This window comes from Ovis aries, chromosome 13 (genome assembly GCF_016772045.2).
Source record: "Ovis aries strain OAR_USU_Benz2616 breed Rambouillet chromosome 13, ARS-UI_Ramb_v3.0, whole genome shotgun sequence".
In the NCBI taxonomy this organism is placed as follows: Eukaryota; Metazoa; Chordata; class Mammalia; order Artiodactyla; family Bovidae; genus Ovis; species Ovis aries.
Window position 1 is genome coordinate 62,335,490 of NC_056066.1, and position 26,002 is coordinate 62,361,491.

A 26,002-nucleotide genomic window follows, 5' to 3' on the forward strand; every position below is an offset into this window, starting at 1 on the left:
GCTTTAGCAGATGGGGAACATTGATCATGTGGTGAAGTTCTGTCTTCATGTGAATTAGAGCCAGCAATGTCTAAAGCAATGAGTCACCCTGAGAACATGGCTCCTTAGAAAGTAGGCACTTGTGTGCCAGCCCCAGACTCACCAACAGGGATCAAGCATGAAGATCATTTCACCTCAAAGCTCAGCCATGAGAGGAGGCTGATATCAGTGCAAGAAGCTGGCTTTGTCGTGGGTGTGGTCCATGATGAGAAATAGCACCAGCTACTGTGACTCCAGGAGGCCATGGCCAGATGGAGGTGAGGTCTTGGGAGGCAGGGAGGGTGAGAAAAGGAAAGAGGCAGGAAGCCTGGGGGAACCACAGCTCCTTGTTCCATAGCTCAGAACCATAGCTCAGGGAGAAAAAAAATCTGGGAAGAAGAGTCGTACAAATGGGTAACAATGGTTTAGTAGAGACTAAGGAAGTTTAGAACCATGGCTCACAGTTACATCAAGTCACACAGATTCTTAGCAGCCATCTGGTCAAGTTCCTGAGCATTTCTGGTGATGGGACCCTTCCCGTCTTCCCAGGGAGTGGATGGCTTTAGAGGATGCTCCAGAGAGGCTTGGAGAATTCTATAGCCAGGTAAGGTTTGGGGGACCCATGTGAGAGGAAAGCCACAGAACAAAGGATGGTAACAAGTTGCTGAGGGCAGAGAACAAGAGGAAAAAGTCAAATGATGATAATTTGCTGTGAAAAGGGGCCAACCCAAAGATGAGTCAGGGGGAAAGGGAGGGACCACCAGGTGGACAGTCACAGAATTCGTGAGGTGATGTCGAGAGCCAGTGACAGCTAGGGAGAAGAGTTCTGGGAAGACGGAGTGGTCTGTGCAGAGTCCCGAGGCAGCAAAGAGGCTTGAATCTTTCTAGAACAGAAGGAAGACAGTAGGGGCCATGGAGGGAGAGGGAGATGGTTTGGAGCGGCAGTGAGCAGATGACACAGGGACCCTGATGGGGACTTCGGTTTTACACTGAATGAGACCCCTCTGGCTGGTGCATTGAGAGTCGAGGGATTGGGGGCAAGTGTGCAGAGGGAGACCGCATGTAAGAAGGTATTTTGCAGGCAGATATTGTTGTCTCTGGGGGACTCTGCCAATCAAATGAGTAGGCAGACTTCAGAGGATGGTACTGAGCAATGCATCATTACAAACATCTGCCCTGAGGCTGGCTCCACTGTGAAGGATGTGGTGGAGAGCACTCAAAAATCAGAGAAGAGTTGGAAAAACTGACCTCACTAGTCCCTGACCCTGACTCCATGGGGCATAATTCTAGCACATCCCTGTCCATGTCTTACTGGATGACCTCAAGCTGGTTGCTCTCCTTCTCTTGAACTCAGTTTCCAAATGATGACAAAATTAGGCTGGATGATGACTATGGGTCCTCCTATCACAACATTCTCCAACTCATCCATTCTCAGTCTTTATCCCAAACCCCACCTACAGTGGCCACTATCTTGGCAGCTGGAGTTTCTGTGAGAACCTACTCTTAGTCTTGGCACAGAGTCCTCTCCATATCGACCCATTTCAATTCAAGCATCCTGGGTGACCTTTGCATTGGAAGTCTCTCTCTGTTCACTCTAGACACGGATTATTTTCTTCGGAGTCTCCTTGGATGGCCCTGGACCCAGGGCCTGTTGCCAGGGGCAGCCTCCCACCCATCACCACAATATAAGGGCCATCAGCACCCAGCAGAATTCCAGGAGACTGTGCAGTGGAGCAAGGATTTTGTAAGTATTTTCCTCCAAACCCTGTGAATGCTGGGCTTCCCCTTTAATGTCACCCCACATGGAGATCTTCAGAAGGCTCTGGGGCCAAGAGGCAGAGGGATAGGGCCACATGAATTAGCTAATATTGTCAATATAGCAAATTAAGAAATCAATTATATTAGGAGAAGTCTCAAACTAGTGAGCAACGTGGGGTCATGATGTGGTGCCTATTTCTTTGCTCATACTTTTATTCTGCAAACATTTATTTGGTTGTACTGGATTAGGTTCACTTTTTTTTTTTTTTTTTTTTTTACTATCAGTTGGGAATTCACAAAGTTATAGTCCCTATCTAAGGAGTTCACAGCCTGGTGAGAAAGGAGGCAAGTCATCACTAATTGTAGCAAGGATTCTGATCAGAGAATGAAGGCAACAAGATGGTAGAGTGGGGCCCCTGACCTAGACGCTGGGAAGGGGCCTAGAGTGGGCTTTATAGAGGATATGATGTCTTACTGAAGCTGGAGACTCAGCAAGAAGTGACTCATGTAAAAATGCAAAGAAGAGGGAAATGTTCCAGGTAGAGAAGCCAGAAAATGCAAATGACCTCTGTGTAAAGAGCACCGACCTGGAGTCAAGCATGACTTTCCAAATACTCTCTCCTCTACTGAGTGGCTGTATATCTTTGTGCAAGTTGCTCCAGGTTCCTGATCTGAGCTGCCCGTCTGTAAGAGAGCAGATAACCACGTCCATCTTCAAGGACTGTTGAGTGTCAGAGTGACAGGTGCGCATCAAAGATCCCATTTCCCTGTGGGTAATTCTCACTCCTGTTCCTCCCATGACTGTCCAGGTGTCAGGAAAAGATGTTTCAGCTTTGGAGACTTGTTCTTTTGTGTGGCCTGCTCACTGGGACTTCAGCATCTCTTCTTAACAACAGTGTTGTGACAGAGCTGCAATCTGCTCTTAGAAAAGAACTTGAGATTGATGACAGTGCATCTGAATGTGAGTCAGAAAGCGGGATGAGCGGTGGCACCTATTTCTCTAATTTTGAAAAAGTTCACTCAATTTTTCATCTTTTATTTGTCATTTACATTATTTAAATTAAATATTTTATTTATATTTGAAGCATATTCTTCTTTTGGGTCATTCAATCTTCTTGGGAATTTGTATTATCTAATTGGAAATTAATCCCTACCAAACCTAGGTAGGCTTAAAACTACCCACCTTTCCAGTTAGTCATACTGCTTTTTATTTCGGATTTCTTAAGAGAACTTGGCCTTCATTTCCTGGAAACATTACCAGCACACTGTCAAACATTCTTTATAGGAGAAACTAACTTCTGAAAATGACTGCCCTTAAACCTTTCCAGGAATTAGGCAACCTTCAAAAATATACTTTCCAGTTTCATTGCAGATAAAACTGAGCTTGGAAACACAGGGTCTGAATCAAGGTCACCTAGTAAGTTACAGGACCAGGTGTAGTTTCCATCTCTGTTTGCATTACTATAATTAGGTGACACTGTCCGTTGCAGAGCCAAGTAGCACTACCATGATTACATATCTTTTCCTGTCGCCTTTTGTTTTTCCTTGAGCTAGTTATTGCCTGATTTCTCATTTGACTTACTTTTGAAACATATATTCTTAATTCTTTCCAAATGTGCCATTCTACATCTACCATCACCCTGTCAAATCCCTTTTTCTCTGAAGGGCCCCCACTAGGACACTCTGTCCTTCTCCAGTATGAGTCATTTCTTTACAGGCCTGCTGCAAGACTGTTCCAGGGAACCCTATTTGCCACTTTCATGAGTTGGAGCCATAATTTTTCCTTGATTCTCGATTTTCCATTTCTTAGTTTATTCCAAGTTTATTTCATTTGTTTGAGTATCTTATTAGAGCTTCACTATTAGAAGCTGGTGTTCAATCAATATCTATTGCCTACAAAGCGGATTGGTTGCTTTGTTGATGAATGATGAGTATACATTCGTATGAAGGCAGCATAGAGGAAACAAGGTCTCCTAGCTGTGGGACTTTAGGCCCATATCTTAACCTTTTGATCTTTTATTTCCTACATGAAATTGCAGATAATAGTAACACCAACTTTATGGAGTTGTAAAGACTGAGAGAAATAACAGAGGCAGACAGTCGCATCCGGTGCCTGTGCATAGGAGCTGCATGATAAGTTGTGACTCACACTAAATGGAGATTGCTTTTGCAGCTGTCCTTGATCAAGTGAAGGCTGATTTTGAGTGGCCCCAGAATTTCACAAGTTTGGAGAAAGTAGTTACTGAGAAGATCCAGGAAGATGAGATCTTGTTGGACAAGAACATTACTGAAAATATTCGCTTGTCAGGAAAACCATTTGTCGGGTGTTTACGGTGCTTACGGTGTTTATCGTGTATACGGTGAGTTGATGTTGAGTTCACACTGAAGTTCTTTGTTCCAAAAGAGAATACATATCTTTGGGGAGGTAAGCTTAAGATCAAAGACAGAAAAGTAAAAGAAAAGTTTAAAAACCCTTCTGTACGCCTGAGAGTGGAACTGGTGTGAGGCCAGCTCTTCTAGAGTTTGGGGAAATTAGAGGCAGGGCTGCAGGACCTATCAAGGGGCTTAAAGGTCTAGGCTTGCTTCTCATGTGATTTCAGGCTCAGGATGAAGGTTCTCTTCACTCTCGTCTCTACCTGTTTGCTGGTATCTAATGTCACTTTTCCAAGGAATAAAATTTTTCTTCCCTGAATATAGCTGAGTATAAAAGTCTAAATGACCTCAGGACAGAAGAAACTAGAATTTATACCATATACATGGTCCCATACATGAAGTCTGGGAGCCAAGCAGTTCTGAGTTCAAAATCTGGCTCTGCCAAAAATAATGAAATAATGCCTTTGGCAGCAAGGAATGGAAGGATGTAGAGATAATCATACTAAGTGAATTCAGAGAAAGAGAAATATCACATGATGTCACTTATATGTGTAATCTAAAAGATGATGATATGAACTTACACAAAACAGTAACAGACTGGTGAGCAAAAAAAAACAACTTATGTCCACAAAAAGGGAAAGCAGTATGGGAGATAAATCAGGAGTCTGGCATTAACATATATACACTGCCGTATATGAAGCAGACAACCAACAAGGACTTACTAGATAACACAGGGCAGAAAACCAACAAGGACTTACTAGATAACACAGGGAAGTAGCCTCAATATTTTGTAACCACCTATAAGGGGAAAAATATGAAATGAAAAGTATCTCTATCTCCACCTATATATACATGTATCTACATCCATCTATTGGAGAAGGAAAAGGCAACCCACTCAAGTAGTCTTGCCTGGAGAATCAAGAGGAGCCTGGTGGATGAGGAGCCTGGTGGGCTACAGTCCGTAGGGTCACAAAGAGTCAGACACGACTGGAGTGACTAGCACACACGCTTATCTCTCTGTCCATATATACCTGAGTCACTTCGCTGAACACCTGCAACCAACACAGCACTGAAAAGCAACTATACTTTAATTTTTTAAGAAACCAAATTCTGACTCTGGCACATGTTCACCCTGGAGTCTAGGGGGAATTACAGTTGTCTCCTGCCATGCCATCTAGTGAAGAGAATCCATCCTCTGAACTGGGCTAGCATGAAGACCAAAGCAGGCAAAGTCAGTCAGGCTCTAATACTCAGCATGAGACTGGCATAGAGAAGAGCCCAGCAATGGCTGTGTGGTGAATGACAAGGGTGAATTGTGGTTTTTGCACAGGTTGACAATCAGGAGCATCAACATGGGGAATATCGCATTCCAAGGGACTCCTGGAAGCCCAAGCGGTAGCCTGAGTATCCCCATCACTGCTAAGGTCACCCTGACCCTGTGAGTATTGGTTAGAATCGGAGGTTTGAGAGATGCAGTGCGGTATGCCAATAGATCTCCAATCTGGCATCAGGGACCTTCCGTGCTTCTGACTTGGTCTCCCAATCTGTAAAAGAAGGAGACCTTTCCAGGTCTAAGGGCTTCCTTGGTGGCTCCATATGGTAAAGAATCTGCCTGTAAGGTGGAAGATCTGGGTTCAATCCCTGGGTTGGAAGGATCCCCTTGAGAAGGAAACGGCTACCCACTCCAGCATTCTTGGGCTTCCCTGGTGGCTCAGAGGGTGGATCCCCTTGAAAAGGGAGTGGCCACCAAGTCCAGTATTCTTTCCTGGAGAATTCTGTGGACAGAGGAGTCTGGTGGGTTATGGTCCATGGGCTCACAGAGAGTCAAACACACCTGAAATCTTAACATTTAAAATGTTCTAAGAAACACTGACCATAATCAATCTTTTTGTTAAAAAATCCTCCACGAAATATATGTCCGAAATCATGGTAATTATCTAATTGTAAAACTTGAAAGCTGAGAAGATCGAACATTTATACCCTTTGATAAAGTTGCCTGCAGCATCACTTTGTCCCTCAAGATTCTCTTTAAATGACAGTGACCAGTACGGGCCACATAGTATTGTCAGTATGTCATGAAGAGCATATGCAATTATATGGAAACTAATTTTTAAATGCTCTAATTACTTTAAAGATACAAAGAGATGAAGATGTGTAGAAGAGTCTTTATCAATTAAATGCACTTTGATTTCATCATTTATTAGCTATGAGATCTTGGAGGATAGTTACTTAACCTCTCTATACCAAGTGTTTGCACATTCGGAAAATAGAGATAGTAATTTTCTGTCATGGTAGTGCGATCATGATTAAATGAATTAATTCAGTTAAAATATTTTTGTTTGAAATACCTAACACAGAATTGGTGCTAAAGAAATGTTGACTGTTATGTTTATTTTAATCATCAGTGTCATACTGCTTAGAAATTTCACATGACAGAAACCCTTGTGGCCAGGAGAAGAAAAACCTCATATAAGAATGTAGATTCTGTCAAGAATACAGACAATATTGACATTGTCCATAGACACCCCATCTAATGTCTACAGAGAAGGGGACTCAAGTGAGCAACAAGAGAGGATTTCTCCACCTCTGTTAACTGTGAATCTTATTCCCTACAGGCCTCTGTTGGGTGCGGTTGTTGACCTGACCCTCAACTTTGTCCTACAGACAAGTATCAGCTTTAAAATTGGTGAAACTGGTGCCTTAATGGTGGTCATAGGAGAATGCACCTACAGACCAGCCAGGATATCACTCCCCTTCGTGAACAGGTCAGGCTCAGATATCTCAGCAGAGCGGGACTCCCTGAGGAGTTGGAATCCCTAATTTCAGCCCTATTCCTGTATCTGGGAGGGAGCAGAATATGGTGAAAAGAGGTGAAACTCTGGAGACAAGCTAGCTTTGCCACTGACTTATGGTTTTATCCTCATTTTAGCTCTAGGATCTCCAGTGTTCATTTTTAAACTGAGGTTGGTAGTGATCCCTAATTCATAGGCTACTGTGTTGACCAAATGAGAAAATGCAAGGGTTTAGCATGCAACCTGGCACTATGCTCTCAGTAACAGTAATATCCATGTTGACTTTCTGTCTCTCGGGTCTTCCCCTAACTGAGACAGCAGTGTTGACCTCTCCAGCCATAACTGTGAATTTGCATATTTCACCTTTCAGCTTCATCTGTTTTTGCCTCATGCTTTTTGAAGCTCTCTTGTTAGATGCTTGCGCATTTAAATTGCTATGTCTATTTGAAGAACTGACCTTCTCATATTATATAATGTCCCTCAATAATAATAATGATGATAATAATTCACTGTGTTTACCTTCTTGCCTCTAGTTAGGAGGGGCAAGAGGAGTAGTAAATGCCTACCATGGGCTTTAATTTCAGATTGTCCCCAAATCATCTTCCACACACTGGGAAATTCCCAAAATACGATCTTGAAAACGGAATCCTCTCCTTTTAAATCACTGATTTCTGGTAACACACCAAATCTGCATCTTATACTGTGTGCTTGAAAGAGCACGTTTAACCCAGGGAAGAAGGTGGAGGGAGAAAGGCTGACCCTGGTCATGGTTGGGAGAGGAGAAATGGTCTGGATGCCGACAGCTGGGGCAGGTTGGCTTTGGCAAGGAACCAGGCTGAGCCCTGAACAGCGGTCAGTCCATACTGCCTCAACAAGGGATCTGATCACAGGTTGCCTAAAGACCCCCAGAACAGAAAACAGGCCCTGAAGCCTACCATCACTTGGGAAAACTGAGATGTAAGTCCAAATGCCTGAGCCCTGCTGGACAATGCCTAGCCTATAGCGCCAGAGAAATCATCCTGCCTTCTGGGTCTCAGTGACCATATCTGGAAAATGGCATTCCACTCTGCTGCTCCAAACCCTCTGGGGGCTTTCCTCTCCACCTTGGGTAAAACCCCAAGCCCTCCTCAGGGCCATCTAGACTACCTGATCTGGACCCACCCTCATATCACTGTGCTCTCCCCCTTGCCTCTCTGCCCTAGACACACTAGCTTTTGCTCTCAGCCTCAAACAAACTCCTTCCACCTCGAGACCTGTGCAGAGGCTGTTCTGGATGCCAAGTACACTTATCCCCCATCCCATTTCAATGTACATCTCATCACTCAGGGTCTGAAACAGGTTCCTCCTCTTGGCTCTTGTAAGAATCTTCTCTTGCCCTTCTGAATACCTTCTGCCAGTTGTCATTAAATATTTAATTGTAGGTTTACTTCATATATTCCCTCAGCCAAAAATGTGCTGAGCATATCCTCCATGCCAGGCAGTCACCACTCTGAGCTCTGGAGAATGTATCGGTGACTTCAGGCAGAGAAGTTGCTCTCCTGGAGCTTATTCTCTTGAGGGAATGACAAACAGACAAGCATTCAGTCCAACAATAAACATCCCACGAGGTAAATGTCAGGTGGCAACCATCCCTGGGCAGAGTAGCACACTGAACAGGGTGCAATGATACAAAGCCCTCTCTTAGGCAGCAGTCATGCAAGGCTGCTCTGAAGAGGTGACAGTTATGCTGGGGGCTGAAGGTGGGAAGGAGCCAGCCTTAGCCACATGTGCTTTGTATTTAGTTACCAGACTGGGAGCTGCTTGTGCTCTGTTTATCCCTCTGTCCCCAGTCTGGCTTGGTTCCTGGCATGTACGGTTGTTGCTGTATAAATCTGGGCTGAATGAATGAATGGAAGGATAGATGGATGGATGGATGGATGGATGAGGTCTCATGTTTGTGATGGGACTCTCATGAGCTGCTGGTCAGTCATGTGGCTCTAGGTGATGATCCCCCTGAGTAGAGGCTCAAGTCACCTGACTTCACGGTGCTCCACCATGTCCCGCCCTCTTCCCATTGCTCCTCCTTGGCTGCTCTGCCAACTTCCTGGTCTTTATCAGTTCCGTCTCCAGCCTCACTGTACCGAGCAGCAATATCAGACAGACTGTGACCACACTCGTGAATCTGGTGGAGACGTACCTAGTGCAGGACGTGGTGAGTACCCCACTTCTGGCAGCTCAGAGCCAGGCCAGGTGGGGGGCAGATGTGACATTCCCTGGGTGGGCTGTACTCTTTGGGCACCTTCCCTTCTGAGGTGCCCACTTCCTTTGGGCTGTCAGCTGCCGCTCCCCTCCTTCATTCAGTCTCGTGTGGGGAGAAGGGGAGGAGGGATCTGATATTAGCAGAAATCACTGGATTCCAACTTGAATCATATACCATACCCATGCACTGCCAGTAGGCCTTTTAGCAATATTCTTCTTTATTGGATACAATTCTATTTAATTTATTTAAATATAAAAAGTACACATACCGTAAGTAAGATTCCTGTGCCTCATATGCAAACCACATGTACCATGTGCCAGAAATGATTCTAAATTAGTCACTCTGGAATTTGGGTGGGGATCATGGTTTATGGGGGAAAAATTCCTCCAGAGGGCTCTGTGATTTACTAAACTGGAGGGCCACTGCTCAAGCTGTGGTTCTCAGAATAGCAACACTGACCTCATCTGGACACTTGTTTGAAATGCAGACTCTCAGGTCCTACCTCAGATCTGCTGACTCAATAATTTGCATTTTCACAAGATCCGTGAGTATTGCACACACACAAAATCATTGGAAACACTCCTCTATGGTTCCCAGGGCCTCATTTGACTGCTTAAAATTCCAGTGTTCCAAAGGTCAAGGTTTCTAGGAGCAAAGCGTTCTGGAATGGTAAAAGTCTAGATTTTGGGGTTTTAATCTGAAGTTTTAGGATTCTAGCATTCTCTGGCTCTCAGGTTTAGGTCTTCTGGGTTTCCATCATTATAGATCCCTAAGGGTCAGAGGTTCTGAGATCCCGAGTAGGGAGCACCTCTGCAGGTGGTTTGCAGGGTGCTCCCAGTGGATAATGATCGGTCCTCTTTCTCTCCTGTCTCTCCTCTCCTCCCTCCCCATCCCAACATCATTCCTGCCTTCCTCTCTCCATCTCTTGCTGTATCGTCCCTGGTGTCCTGTGACCCTCAGCTGTGCCCACGAATCCGCACCATCATCAGCTCCTCAAATGAGAATTTGGTTCAGAACCTCAAAGGTAAGTCACAGCCTGGGGAAGCGGTGGGTGCTCCCTCTGCAGCCTTCCAAGGGGCAGGCGTACTGCTGTATGTCTGCTTGACAGGCAGGACTGTCAGGGGACCCTGGAGAACTTCAGGATCCTTTGTCCTGAGCAAGTCAGGAGAGTGTGGCTGGGGGAATGGTGTCCCTGCAGACTGAGGGCTTCTATTGCCCTCCTTTCTTAAACCTGTGGAACCAGAGCACAGAATGATGCAAGAAACAGGACGGGCCAGGTCTGGGTTCAAATTCTGCATTTGCTCTTAGCAGCTGTGGGGTCTTGGTCAACTGTTTCCACCTCTCTGATCCTTGGGTTCCTCACAAATGAAAGATTGTAAACACTGCCAAGCTGATGAGTGGATTTAAAGAAGAAACAGAAAGAGCCTAATATCCCATAGTCATTGCTACTGAACACTGCCCCTTCCCTTTCCCTTCTTATGAGGAGTTGTGGCTTCACCCCCAGCCCCTGGGGGCTTTCCTTGATCTGGCTCTCTGGCATGACTGGGGTTGCTGAGGCTGTGGGGCAACAGAAATGGGATGAGTAACAGTGTCAGGGTCCTGGAGGTGGTCCTTCTAGAAAACAGCCACAGGCCCAGTTCCCTGGGCCATGTCTCTGTGCTTCGTATACAGCATCTCATTGTATTCCTTCAACAACACTATGGAGTGGGTACTGTTATCATACCCATTTTACAGATGAACAAACGTAGGCTCAGAGAGACAGAGTGACATGCAAGAGATCCCTTGGTTGCCAAGTCTGACCTGCTGGAGGGTGGCAGCCACTGGGATCTAGTTTCTATTCAGCTATATCCAGATCTGGAGAAATGCTACTGATTTTGTTCCCTCAGAAACACTTCAGGAAACCGCACAAGAAACTGTAAACTGAAGAGGACAGATGAGAAAAACCATCTGCTGGTGAGAACATGACTTGGGGCCCTGGGCTAAGGGAGGATGCGACCTCCCCACAGGGGCCTGTGGAGAAGAAGCAAGTCTTGGCCTCTCTTCTTTCTCTAGTAGCAGAATCAGCTCTGATCTTGGTCACAGCCTGAGTCCTGACCCTTAATCACACCCAGATTGTGCTTGGTTCTGGTCCTTGACTGAGCCGGAGTGCAGTCAGGTTGAAGTTTAGCTCAAGTTGCTGACTGAGCCCTGACACTGGCCACAGATAGACGCACGACCTGTGTCTCAGTCTGATCCCTGATCCTGATCATACTCTGAGCCCTGAGCCCTGGCTTCTTGAGCCTCACTCTGTCTTTTCACATCAGCCATTGTTGCTAAGGTGGGGGGGGGGAGGTGGCAGGGTGAGGGGATGAGGAGGGGTCAGGGCCAGGTGCCAGAGAAAGACCCCAAACTACAGGTGCCAGTCACCCACCCATAAGCCTCAGAGCTCGCAGGATTTGTGCTGAAGCACTCTGGCAGCTGTTCCTGCTGAACGCAGGAGCCGGTAAGGGCCCCAGGGTGTCCACGCCTCACTCTGGGGTCTCCTTCCAGATTGGTTCCTGGGGACATGGCTGAATCTCTGTACCGTCTCCCTCTGGGGTGGTCAGTGCTGCCACCATCCCCCAGGAGTGACAACTGAGCCCAGTCAAGGACGCTCTCAGATACGCCTTCTCACAGTCAGGACACCCTATGCTCCTTGCCCTCCACCCCCAGCAATAAAATGGCATTTCTGCCCCTTCTGTGTGGCCCGTGGCTTTCCTTCCATTGGGTTTCGGGGGAGGTGAGGTACGGGCAATCAGGGCATCAGAGACCTGGATCCGAAGCTGGAAGGGACATTTGGGATTATCCAGCCTCAACGTCTTGTCTTACAAAGGGAAAACCTGAGGCCCAGGATGGGCAAGAAGGTGACCTGAGATATCATAGAGACAGCCTCACTCTGCCACCATGATAGAGGGCTGCCTTCCCCAGCACACCTGACCTCATGACCTCCTCACATCACCCTTCTACCAGGAGACTTGGCTCTTGCCTACACTGTACAGATGAGGAAACTGAGGCTCACAGAAGACAAGTGATTCATCAAGGTTACAGGGTGGCAAGTGGCAGGGCTAGAATTTTAACCCATGTTCCTGGGAACACTTGCTCAAAGAGGTGACACCCTGGCTCCCAGTACTGAGCCACCTCTCCCCTGCCCCCAGCAGGTCCCATCATCCTGGCCCTGCTCTCTTCCGAGCAGGACTGATGAGGTCCTCTTGAGTCCACTCTTCCTCCCTAACATGGAAGCCTTCCATTTCCCCTTTGCCCTGGAGTGGGGAGCAAGGCACGTGTTACTCACAGCTGCATCACGTGTGCAGAGGATTGACCCGAGCTGTCATGTCAGGGTCCCCGGGCTTCTTCTTTCCAGAAGACCATTTGGTTTTCCTGACTAAAGACCCAGAGAAACTTTGTCCATAGTGCCATGGAACCATCTCAGTCTTTGTGCCATTCTGTAAGGGAAGGACCACTGCCATCCTCCTTGGAGACTCAGGTGAGGAGAGGTCAGGGTCACACAGAAGCCTGCACCAGCAGCTACTTCACCCAAGGGCTTTCTACTTGATGAAGGCTGCCTCACAAGGTCAAGTCACTTCAAGGAGCCCTTGAGCCGCTGGGGCTATATCCAGGGCCTTCAGCCAGATCTCATCTGCTCTGCTGAGTGGACCTTAGGTCAGGCTATGCTGGGGCTAACGACAAGGCATAGGGTGAAGGGTTGGACAAAGGTGAACTTGACTTACTTGGCCTCTACCTCTTGCTAGCTGTTTAATCTCAAGCAAGTTACTCTTAGAACCACAGTTCTCTCACCTGCCAAATAGAATGAACAGCAAAACTTCCTCAGGACACTGGTGTGAGGTTTAAATGAGTCAGTGACTGGAAAGTGCTTAACCAGGTTCTGACACTGGTGAGCACGAGTCAGGCTCCACACGAGTCAGGCTCTGGAATTACTGTCAAACAGTGTTGAGAAACCACGTATTAAATCTTTAGACACTGTATCTCATGAGATTCTCATTTTTACTGAGTGATGCAGTCAATGGTTCTTGGGGAATGTGCGGCAAGTGAATCTCCAAGAGGAGAGGTGAAATGACTTCTCCAGGGTCACACACCTGGTCAGAGGCAAAGCTAGGTTTCATGTGAAGTGGGCCTCGTCCAGAGATTTTTCCTCCCCTGCTGGCCATAGCAAAAGGATGAGAGTTTTCCTCTCTGTCTAATTTTTGTGACAATCTCAACTCCCACAGCTGTACACAAGAAGGTCTCACAATTCAGGACTTCTCTTGAGCAGTAGCCCCCTTCGGTCAGTGCTGAGCATTTGTCCAAGTAATTCTGTCCACCTGGAAAATAATTGCTTGCCTCCTTGCAGCTTCTCAATTCTCCTCAGCCCTACAACTCTGCTCAGGAGCCCTCTCCTGGTAAGTGGGGGCCACTCCTCAATGTTGCCCTAACAAAGAGCCTGTTTTTCCAGCTGGTAGGTCTACCCAAGCTACCTTGTCATCATTGTCCCATACAGACAGAGGGTGCAAGAAGGGTCAGCTCTCATGATTATGGTTGCATTTTTAAAAATAATCTTTTCCCCCATTTTTAATGGGTGGCAAGAAAACACAGAAGACTTATACATAGGGAAAGGAGTACGTCAAGGCTGTATATTGTCACCCTGCTTATTTAACTTCTATGCAGAGTACATCATGAGAAACGCTGGGCTGAATGAAGCACCAGCTGGAATCAAGATTGCTGGGAGAAATATCAATAACCTCAGCTATGCAGATGACACCACCCTTATGGCAGAAAGCGAAGAGGAGCTAAACAGCCTCTTGATGAAAGTGAAAGAGAAGAGTGAAAAAGTTGGCTTAAAGATCAACATTCAGAAAACAAAGATCATGGTATCTGGTCCCATGACTTCATGGGAAATAGATGGGAAACAGTGGAAACAGTGTCAGACTTTATTTTGGGGCCTCCAAAATCACTGCAGATTGTGATTGCAACCATGAAATTAAAAGATGCTTACTCCTTGGAAGGAAAGTTATGACCAACCTAGATAGCATATTGGAAAGCAGAGACATTACTTTGCCAACAAAGGTCTGTCTAGTCAAGGCTATGGTTTTTCCAGTGGTTATTATGGATGTGAGAGTTGGACTGTGAACAAAGCTGAGTGCTGAAGAACTGATGCGTTTGCACTGCGGTGTTGGAGAAGACTCTTGAGAGTCCCTTGGACTGCAAGGAGATCCAACCATTCCATTCTGAAGGAGATCAGCCCTGGGATTTCGTTGGAGGGAATGATGCTGAAGCTGAAACTCCAGTGCTTTGGCCACCTCATGCAAAGACTTGACTCATTGGAAAAGACTCTGATGCTGGGAGGGATTGGGGGCAGGAGGAGAAGGGGACGACAAAGGGTCAGATGGCTGGATGGCATCACTGACTCGATGGACGTGAGTCTGAGTGAACTCTGGGAGTTGGTGATGGACAGCGAGGCCTGGTGTGCTGCGATTCATGGGGTCACAAAGAGTCGGACACAACTGAGTGACTGAAGTGAACTGATACAAAAAAGATCTTCATGAGCCAGATAACTACAATGGTGTGATCACTCACCTAGAGCCAGCCATCCTGGAATGCGAAGTCAAGTGGGCCTTAGGAAGCATCACTAAGAACAAAGCTAGTGGAGGTGATGGAATTCCAGCTGAGCTATTTCAAATCCTCAAAGAGGATGCTGTGAAAGTGCTGTACTCATTATGCCGTCAAATTTGGAAAACACGGCAGTGGCCACAGGACTGGAAAAGGTTGCTTTTTATTCCAATCCCAAGGAAAGGCAATGCCAAAGAATGTTCAGACTACTGCACAATTGCACTCATCTCACACACTAACAATATAATGCTCAAAATTCTCCAAGTGAAGCTTCAACAGTACATGAACCAAGAACTTCCAGATGTTCAAGATGGATTTAGAAAAAGCAGAGGAAGCAGAGATCAAATCCCCAACATCCATTGGATCACTGAAAAAGTGAGAGAGTTCCAGGAAAACATCTGCTTCTGCTTTATTGACTATGTCAAAGCCTTTCACTGTGCAGATCACAACAAACGGTAGAAAATTCTCAAAGAGATGGGAATACCAGACCAGCAGACCTGCCTCCTGAGAAATCTGTAATGCATGTCAAGAAGCAACAGTTAGAATGGGACATAGAAAAACAGATTGGTTCCAAATCGGGAGAAGAGTACGTCAAGACTATATACTGTCATCCTGCTTATTTAACTTCTATGCAGAGTACATTATGTGAAATGCTGGGCTGGATCAAGCACAGGCTGGAATCAAGATTGCCAGGAGAAATATCAATAACCTCAGATATGCAGATGACACCACCCTGTGGCAGAAAGTGAAGAAGGATTAAGAGCCACTTGATGAAAGTGAAAGAGGAGAGTGGAAAAGCTGAGTTAAAATTAAACATTCAGAAAACTAAGATCAAGGCATCTGGCCCCAGCACTTCATGGCAAATAGATGGGAAAACTATGGAAACAGTGAGAGACTTTATTTTCTAGGGCTCCAAAATTACTGCAGATGGTGTCTGTAGCCATGAAATTAAAAGACGCTTGCTCCTTGGAAGGAAAGCTATGACCAACCTAGACAGCACATTAAAAAGCAGAGACATTACATTGCCGATAAAGGTCCATCTAGTCAAAGCTGTGGTTTTCAGAGTAATCCTGTATGCATATGAGTGTTGGACTATAAAGAAAGCTGAGCACCCAACATTGATGCTTTTGAACTATGGTGTTAGAGAAGGCTCTTGAGAGTCCCTTGAACTTCAAGGAGATCCAACCAGTCCATCCTAAAGGAGATCAGTCGTGGGTGTTCATTGGAAGGACTGATGCTGAAGCTGAAACTCCAATACTTTGGCCACCTGATGCGAAGAACTGACTCATTCACAAAGACCCTGATGCTGGGAAAGATTGAAAGTGGGAGGAGAAGGGGATGACATGGGATGAGATGGTTGGACGGCATCACCAACTCGATGGACTTGAATCTGAGTAAGTTCCAAGAGTCGGTGATAGACAGGGAAGCCTGGCGTCTGCAGTCCATGGGGTCACAAAGAGTTGGACATGACTGGGCGACTGAACTGAACTGAACAGGAACAAATGGAAGCTACTTGCTACATTCCCATCAGCTGGAGCAATGCCCGTAGGGGAGAAACTTTGGGCCAGCAAGGCCCACCCTCTAAAGCACTATGCATACGTGTGGTCAACTGAACAGAGAGGGACCAGAGAGAAGGGAGGGGTGGGTCCTAATGCAGCAGAAGTGCCCAGTGGGGAGAGGCAGACATGCATGGAAAGTACTTGAAAACAGGGCATCGTGGCTCTCCCACAGGGAAGTCATCAGTGGGCACCCGACCTCTGTGCTATAGGAACACCAACAACACATCAGGGAGCATGTGTTCATCAGCTGCGATCACAAGGCATTGTTATGACACAGGGGACACGTCAGGGAACAAAACACACACGATCCCTGCCTCATGGAGCTCCCAGTCTCGAGGAAGAGCAAGGACAGCACATTTCTAGGGACTGTGTGTCCGGGTTTATACATGTTAACTTGTGTACCCTTCAGACTGATTCAGTGAAATAGGTACACCCACTCTGCCCACCTTCCAGGTGAGTTAGCTGAGTTACGAGAGGGAAAGCTCACAAGGTAGTGCTAGGATTTGAACCCAGTCTCATCACACTTTCAAGAACTGCACACACTGCCTCCTGTCACACTCCCTATTTCCCTGGGCTCCTAAATGCTGTCTTTGCTCACCACTCACTACTGTTTATTGCAGTAATAGTAATGATAATGGTCGCTGTTATTCATGGAGCACCTTATCTAGCCAAGGTTAGGGCTCTCTAATGACATTTCCTTCCATTAGTTCCCTGAGCAGCTCTTCTAAGGTAACCCAATATCCTAGGACATTCCATTTCTGGCTTCATGTTTAAAAGAAAAAAAAAAAAAGCAAAGCTCAGATAAGTTAGGACATTTGCCTGCTGTCACACAATCAACAAGGGCAAAGTCTGCAATGCACACCCAAGGCTGACTCTAAGAGCAAGCTTATTGTGCTGTTATAAATAAAATGCATGGATTTCTCAATGTGTACACTTTAATTAATCAGTGTTAATGAAAAATGCCTCTGCAGGCTGTAATAAATAATTATTAAGCATCTGTGTGTCAGGTCCTGGGGATGATGCCCTGTGGTCCTGGCCCTCACGGCCTCAGAGAGTAGGCAGTTATCACAGTGCCCAAGGAGCAGGAGGGATGCCTGCAAAGCAAGAGCACCAGGTGCGCCATCTGGTGGAATGTGGCAAGTAGCCCCAGATATTCCTGATCACCTCTCAGAACCCTGAAGTGTCAACGTTCTAGCAGAGAACCACTGCTCATTTTGAAGTTAGAGGAAATGGAGACCCTGGGAGAAAATGAATGTCTTGGTAAGAGTCACAAAGAAAGTTATTAACAGAGTCAATACTGACAATATCCAGCCTTGATGTACTCCTTTTCCTATTTGGAACCAGTCTGTGGTTCCATGTCCAGTTCTAACTGTTGCTTCCTGACCTGCATAGTTTTCTCAAGAGGCAGGTCAGGTGGTCTGTATTCCCATCTCTTTCAAAATTTTCCGTAAACAGATGAGAAACCGAAGGCGGAGGGGAGTGAGGTGACCAGAGACCAGCAACAATTCTAATCATCACCATCACTGTAGCAACTGTCTGTCAGGGGCCTACACACATTATCCCACCACTTCTCACAGCACCCCTGGGAGGAGAGGCCCATAGTTAGTCCCATTTCACACTTAGGGGACCTGAGGCTCGGGGAGATGAAGCTCCTTGTCCAGGCCACACAGCCAGCAACAGGCAAAAGGAAGATTTGAATCCAGTCCACCCAACCCCAGAGTTGGAGTATTGTAGTTTTCATTTTGCCACTAGACATGGAGTTGTCTCGCATTTTACAAGAGGCAGCTGAAGCCTGGGGCCAATGCCAGGTCTGGACTCACTACATCACACCGGCCCCTTGGGCTGTGTTCCTGAGGTGGAAAAACTCTCTTCACAAGATTCCTGCACAGCCCTCAGCTCTGTGCCTACAACCAGGGGAGTAAGGGCCTAGACGTTTGCAGAACTAGGCACAAACAGCCTGGGAGGTGAGTCTGCTGACCAGTCCAAGGCTCAGATGGATGGGGTCCTCCGTGTCCCAGCCCCAGGCTTAGGCACCTGCCCTGTGCTTGGATGACGGGACCATATTCAGCAAGAGGAACACTAGCTACCCACGCCTCTGGTCCTTACCCCTACCTTGATCTGGCCGTGTTCACGTCAAAGTGTTACAGGTTCCTGCTGAGGTGCAAGTAGATGATCGGAGGAGACTGACCCTGAGTGACCTGGAGCTCTACTGGTGCTCCCAGCCTAATGCCATAAGGGCACTCATCTGTGCTCCCTGGATCGAATGTTTCAGGTTGCCATGTGCTCAATGCACCAGGCATTACCACCAACTCAAACAGCAGAGGTCAAGGAATAAACAGGGTATTCAAGTGCAAGGACTTTCCTGCCCCACCAGGTGGCCTCAATGAGATCTGAGAGAAAGGTCCTTCCCTGAGATCGCAAATGCTGATTCCTGTCCTTGTGAGACTTCAGCCAGTCACCTTCCTTCCCTGAACCTCAGTTTCCTCAACTAGAAAATGGAGCTTTCCAAGCCTATTTGGCGAGTTGTCTTGAGCACCAGTGGTGAAAGTAGCCCTGCAGTGCCAAGCGAATGGCCAGGTACTGCCCTGGACTTACTGGGGCCAAAGAGTGAGACTCGCTGCTGCTCCCAGAGGCTGAGAGTGGGAACAGCCAATCTCAGTGGGAGAGGGTGGAGAACTGGGTGCCCTCTCTAGATCTGCCCCTTCCCATCTGTTCCACCCTGAGCAAGTCATCCTTCCCTTCTGAGCCTCACTTTCCTCAGTAAAAATAAAAATTTTAAAAAATAATAAAATAAAATAAAATAAATTAAAAGAAAGAAATAACGACAGTAACACACCTGCCTGGTTGCTCATGAGATGAAAAAACCAGGTGAAGCAAGATAAGCACCTAGCATTGTGCAGTCATGTCTAGGCAGAGGTGGGGTCCGGAGGATGGTGTTGGGATCACAGCTCTTAGAACTCAAGGTCAAAAGTACCTTTTGACCACCCTAGTCCAGTTACCTCCACTTCTGGTCATCCACCCTGCAGCCCCTCACTCTAAGTATCTACAGAGAAGCTTAGGCATCCATAGCTTAAGCAAACATATTTGATAATTTTATTTAATCTTTTCTTTTAAAAATATATTGCCCAGGCGGAAAACTTCAACAGAACTAAAACACGTGAAATGGAAGAGGAAAATAAGTTAGGTTCAATTCACGTCTAGCCTTGGCTGAGTCCTTCTCCTTTCTGGACCATAGGCTCCCCAGGCTTCCTGGCAAGGAGGTTAAGTTGAACTCTAAGCTCTCCTGCGGCTGTGATGTCTGTCATGTTTCTAACAAGTTAAGTTGACCCTGGAGTTGTCACCTAAAGGGAGGAGTTGATGTGAATCTATAAATGTGTTAAGTCAGGACTTACTGTGAGTTTCAACAGCAAGACCCAGCTCACACTGGCTTCAAGCAGAGAGTTCCGTAAAGAGGGAATAATCTGTGCAGAGGGCCAAGGCAGCAATGATGTTGATATGTTTCTGGAAGAGAAGGAAGACAATAGAGCCATGGAGAGAGAGGTAGGTGTGTTTGGGGTGGCGATGTGTAGATGACACAGGGGCCATGATGGGGACTTTGGTTTAAGGTGAGAGCTTCATCTTCTGGCAGCTGCATTGAGAGTAGAGGGGTTGGGAGTAAGTGTGCAGGGATACTGCATATGTGGGGATATATACGGAGGCAGACCATATTCACTCTCAGGAGAAACTCTACTGACTCAATGGAGTGGGCAGATGGGGGAGGGTGGGTCCTGAGAAAACTGTCGTTGCAAATATTTTTCCTGAGGCTGGTTCTACTGTGAAGGATGTTATGGAGAGCGCTTGGACACAAGAGAAGGTTTGGGAAGAACGACTTCACTGCTCATTGACCCTGATGCTACTATGGGCCGCAAGCCTAGCCTCATCTCTGTCCCTCTCTTACAGGCTGACTGCTTTCCCTCTCTGAGCCTGAGTTTGCAAATGCTGATAAAATTAAGCTAGATGATCACTATGGATCCTTCTACCAGAATGTTCTCCAATTCATCCATTCACAGATTTCGCCCCAGCCCCCCACCCACATGACCACCATGTTGGTAGCTGGAGGCTCCATGAGAACCTGCTCTTAGTTTGGAACAAAGTCCTCTCCATAGCCATCCAATTCAAGCATCCTCGCTGACCTTTGCTTTGGAAGTCTCTCTGTTCACTCTGGACAGGGCTTATTTTCATTGGAGTCTCCTTGGATGGCTCTGGACGCAGAGCTTGTTTCCGGGGGCAGCTTCCCTGCCCATTGCCATCAATATAAAAGGGTCCTCAGCACCCAGCAGAATTCCAGGAGACTGCACGGGGGAGCAAGGGCTTTGTATTTTTCTTCAAACCATGAATGGTGGGCTTCCCCCTTAATGTCACTCCACATGGACGCCTACAGAAGGCATTGGGGAAAAGAGGCATAGAGATTAAATTAGCCCCTCAGTCGTGTTTGACTCTTTCTGACCCCATGGACTGTAACCTATCAGGCTCCTCTGTTCATGGATTTCTCCAAGCAAGAATACTGCAGTGGTTTGCCATTTCCTTTTCCATGGGATCTTCCTGACCCACAGATCGAATCTGGGGCTCGTCCATTGTAATCTTTACCAGGAGGCACCAGGGAAGCCCTTCCGAATGGGGCCATTTGAATTAGCTAATACTTTGAATGGAGCAAACTAAGAAATAGATCCAATTAGGAGAAATGTCAAATGGATGGTGAATGCAGCATCATGACGTGGTGCCCACTTACTTGTTCATACTTTTGTTTGGCAAACTTTCTTTTCTTGTACTTACTAGCAGCAGTTTTTTACTATGAGTTGGGAATTCAACTCATTGTGAAATAAGTCACAGTCCCTCCTCTAAGGAACTCCCAGCCTGGTGGGAAAAGCAGCCAAGTTGTCACTAATTGGGACCCAGGACTCTTAACAGTGAATAAAGGCAGCAAGATGGTGGAGTGATGACACCTAACCTAGTCTCTGGGGAGAGTTCCAGAGGACACAATGTCCTTCTGAAGCTGGAAAGTCAGTGAGAAGTGATACAGCTAAAAATGAAAAGAAGAGGGAAATGTTCCATGCAGAGAAGCCAGCATGTGCAAAGGACCTCCAGTAAAGAGAGCTGACCTGGAGTCAACAGTGACTTTTCAAATAGTAGCTCCTTCATTCACTGGCTGTTTATCTCTGGGCATGTTTCTCTAGCTTTCTGACCTGGGTTGCCCATCTGTAAGACAGGAGATGACTGCATTATCTTCAAGAACTGCTGAGTGTCAAGGTCCTAGGTGCTCATCCACGATGCCATTTCCCTGTGGGTAATTCTCACTCCTATTCTTCCCATGACTGTCCAGGTGTCAGGACAAGATGTTTCAGCTTTGGATTCTTGTTCTCTTGTGAGGCCTGCTCGCTGGGACCTCAGCATCTCCTCTTGACAGTCTTGGCAAGGATGTTCTGAGGAAGCTGAAATCTGGTCTTAAGAAAGGACTTGACAATCTTGACAGTACACTTGTAAGTGAGTCAACATCAGGGATGATCAGTGGCACCTAGGAGCTTACTTCCTAAATACTAAGCCTGTATTACCAAAGGCCGCCAGCAGGGGCAGCTCCTTATGGGTGGCTTACTGAGAGAGGTGACCAACCGGTCCCTGGTTCATTTGTTTATTCTTTTTCTAGAAACAGGAAATACTTAGCTGAATATCACTTTACATCTTCTATCACGGTAAACTTTGCTAATATATTCACAGGGTAAAATCCTCAAAGTGACATTTCAAAAGGTCAAAAGGCTTGCATATTTTAATTTACAGCACATATGGACAAATAATCCTGTATATTAATAGTTTCTCCAATCATTTGTGAAAGTTCTTTTTTCTACTCACTTGACAGCACTGGTTTGGACAACTGAAATTTTTTCCAGTCTCACAGATGAAAGGTTATTATTCATCATAGCATTTCTATAATTGTGAAAGCATTCACTCATTTTTTCATATTTATTAGCCATTTATGTATTGTAAGTTAAATATTTAATTTATATTGGTAGCATATTCTTCTGTTGGGTCATCCAATTTACTTAGCAACTTGTATTAACCAACTGGAAAAGAATTTCTACTTGGCCTAGGTAGCTTTAAAGTTACCTACCTTGATCACAATAAACTGTGGAAAATTCTGAAAGAGATGGAAACACCAGACCACCTGACCTGCCTCTTGAGAAACCTATATGCAGGCCAGCAAGCAACATTTAGAACTGGACATGGAACAACAGACTGGTTCCAAATAGGAAAAGGAGCACGTCAAGACTGTATATTGTCACCCTGCTTATTTAACTTCTATGCAGAGTACATCATGAGAAATGCTGGGCTGAATGAAGCACCAGCTGGAATCAAGGCTGCCAGGAAAAATATCAATAACTTCAGATATGCAGATGACACCACCCTTATGGCAGAAAGTGAAGAAGAACTAAAGAGCCTCTTGATGAAAGTGAAAGAGGAGAGAGAAAAAGTTGGCTTAAAGCTCAACATTCAGAAAACTAAGATCATGGCATCCAGTCCCATCACTTCATGGCAAATAGATAGGGAAACAGTGGAAACAGTGTCAGACTTTATTTTGGGGGGCTCCAAAATCACTGCAGATGGTGACTACAGCTATAAAATTAAAAGACGCCTACTACTTGGAAGGAAAGTTATGACCAACCTAGACAGCATATTCAAAAGCAGAGACATTACTTTGCCAACAAAGGTCTGTCTAGTCAAGGTTATGGTTTTTCCAATAGTCATGTATGGATATGAGAGTTGGACTATAAAGAAAGCTGAGCACCGAAGAATTGATGATATTGAACTGTGGTGTTGGAGAAGACTCTTGAGAATCCCTAGGACTCTAAAACTTGAGAATTGAGAAGACATGATCACTTATAACTCTTTGGCAAATTTACCCCAGCATCATTTTGTCTCTCAAGATTCTCTTTTAACGGCAGTGACCGGTATGGGCCATATAGCAGTGAACAGTATGTAATGAAGAGCGTGTAAAAATTATATGGAAAATATAATTTCTAGGTGTTTTGATCACTTTGAAGATATGGAGAGATAGGAAATGAAGACGTGTAGGAGTCTTTAGAAACTAAAGTGCACTATGACTTCATCATTCGTTAGTCATGCGATCCTGAGATAGTTACTTACCTTCCCTACACCGCGTTTCCTCATTCTGAAAACAGAGATAATGATAGTACTTTTTTCAAATGGTATTGCTATAGAGAGTAAATGGACTAATCCAGGTAAAATACATTTTGGAAATACATAACATAGTATTCTCTTAGGAAATGTTAACTCTTATTTTTGTTCTAATCATTGGAGTGATACTCTATAGAAATGTCACAAATGCCAAATCCTTGAGGCCAGGAGAAGAAATTCCTAATGTAAGAATGTAAATTCCATAAAGAAAACAGATAGTATTGATATTGTCCATTTGTTGTTCAGCCACTGAGTCCTATCCAACTCTTTGTGACTCCCATGGACCGCAGCACACCAGGCCTGTCCTTGTCAATAGACACCCCATATAATGTCCACACAAGAGAGAGACTAACATGGGCAATGTGAAGACACTTCTCCACCTCTGTTCACTGTGAACCTATTTCCCTGCAGGCCTGTGTTGCAGGAGATTGTCGAATTGGCCCTCAACTTGGTCCTCCAGTTTAGCGTCAGCATTGAAACTGATGGCACCGGTGACTGCAAGGTGGTCATGGAACAATGTGGGAACGATCAACACAGCACCCCTCTCAGAGTGCTGGGCAGGTCAGGCACACACAACTCCACAGAGCGGGGATGAGAGAGGGCTTGGGACTCATAATTTCAGCCCTATTCCTTACCTGGGAGGGAGCAGAGTATGAAAAAAAGAGGTTAGATTTTGGAATCAAGTTAGCTTTGCCACTAACTTGTGGTTTTGTAATCAATTTATCCTCTAGATGCTTCAGTTTCCACATCTGTTAAAAAGAAGATGGCAAGAACACCTAACTCATAGGCTGCTGTGTTATCCAGATAGGAAAATGTGTTTACCATACACCTGGCACGTACTAAGCTCTCAGTAATAATGATATCCATGCCGACTTTCATCTCTTTGTTCTTCCCCTTACTGAGACAGGAGTGTTGATCTCTCCAACCTGTAATGACTGTGAATTGCTGTATTTCACCTTTCAGCTTTATCTGCTGTAGCTTCATGGTTTTTGAAGTTCTGTTGTTAGAGGCATGCACATTTAGCCTTGTTATGTCTACTTGAGGAACTGACCGGCTCATATTACATAGTGTCCCTCAATAATAGTAATAATAATAATAATAATAATAATCCCCTTTGTTTATCTCCCTGCCTCTTGTTAGCAGAGGGCAAGAGGAATAGTAAATGCCTACTATGGGCTCTAGTTTCAGATTGTCCCTACATCATCCTCCTCCCCCTGGAAAATTCCCGAAAATGAAAACCAAGTCCTCCCCATTTAAATCGCTGATCTCCGGTAGCCCACCAAATCTACATCTTAAACTGTGTGCTTGAAAAAAGATGTTTAGTCCCAGGAAGAGGGTGCAAGGAGAAGGCCTGATCCTGGTGCTGGCTGGGAGAGAATTAGTCTGGAAGCTGAAGGCTGGGGCAGGGTGGCCTTGGAAAGGAACAAGGTTGAGTCGTGCAGAGGTCAGTTCATCCTTCCCAACAGGGTATCTGATCACAGCTTTGCCTAAAGACCCCCAAAACAAAAGATAGGATAGGGCTGCAGCCTACCAGCACATGGAAAGGCTGAGATGTAAGTCCAAATGCCTGAGCCCTACTGGACACTGCCTAGCCTGTAGCGCCAGGGCAACCATCCTGCCTTCCAGGTCTCAGTGTCCATATGTATAAAATGGCATAAAACTATAAAATGGCATATAAACTGCCACTCTGCTGCTCCAAACCCTCTGGGGACTTTTCTCTCCACTTGGGTGCAATCTCAGGCCCTCCCAGCATCATCTAGGCTCTACCTGGTTTGGATCCACACCCTGCCCACTCTGCCCAAGACCCGCTAGTTTTTGCTCTGAGCCTCAGACAAGCTCCTTCCACTCAACACCTGTATACGGGCTGCTCAGGCACCTAGGACACCTTTCCTGCATCGCATTTCCATGTTTGTCTCTTCATTTAGGGTCTAAAACAAGCTTCCTCTTCTTCTCTCTCATAAGACTCTACTCTTGCCCTTCTCAATACTTGTCACAAATTGTCATTAAATATTCAATCATATGCTTACTTCATTTATTCCTTCAGCCAAAAATGTGTGGAGCAGCTGCTCCACACAGGCAGGCACCATCCTGAGCTCAAGAGAAAGTACTGGTGACTGCCGGCAAGGTGCTTGTTCTCATGGAGCTTAGACTCTGGAGGGAGCGACAGACAGGGGAGCATTCAATCCAGCAGTAAAGAACCCGCATAGAATATGTTCGATTGCCATCATTCCTGGGCAGAACAGCACACCAAACAGGGCTCTATGACAGAAAGCCCTCCCTTAGGCAAGCAGTCACAGGGGCTGCCCTGAGGAGGTGACAGTTATGCTGAGAGCTGAAGGTGAGAAGGAGTCAGCCTTAGGAAAACGTGATAATACTGGATTGGCTAAAAAATCTTTTGGGGGAACTGTAAAGAT

General features: G+C 45.9%; 1 protein-coding gene across 2 annotated transcripts; it reads left to right on the top strand.

Annotated features, from left to right (window-relative positions):
- The first annotated feature begins 1,733 nt into the window (after positions 1–1,733).
- LOC114117619 (short palate, lung and nasal epithelium carcinoma-associated protein 2A-like) lies at positions 1,734–11,893 on the top strand. Of its 2 annotated transcripts, XM_027977081.2 has the most exons (9): positions 1,734–1,762; positions 2,586–2,737; positions 3,950–4,136; positions 5,480–5,587; positions 6,765–6,914; positions 9,039–9,132; positions 10,141–10,204; positions 11,067–11,133; positions 11,710–11,893. In XM_027977081.2, exons 2-8 carry the CDS (start codon positions 2,599–2,601, stop codon positions 11,102–11,104), a joined length of 780 nt encoding a protein of 259 aa, XP_027832882.1. In that variant the 5' UTR covers positions 1,734–1,762; positions 2,586–2,598; the 3' UTR covers positions 11,105–11,133; positions 11,710–11,893. The 2 variants fall into 2 exon arrangements, with proteins under 2 accessions (XP_027832882.1, XP_060253691.1); XM_060397708.1 differs by having other exon boundaries at positions 10,141–11,893.
- The last annotated feature ends 14,109 nt before the right edge of the window (positions 11,894–26,002 follow it).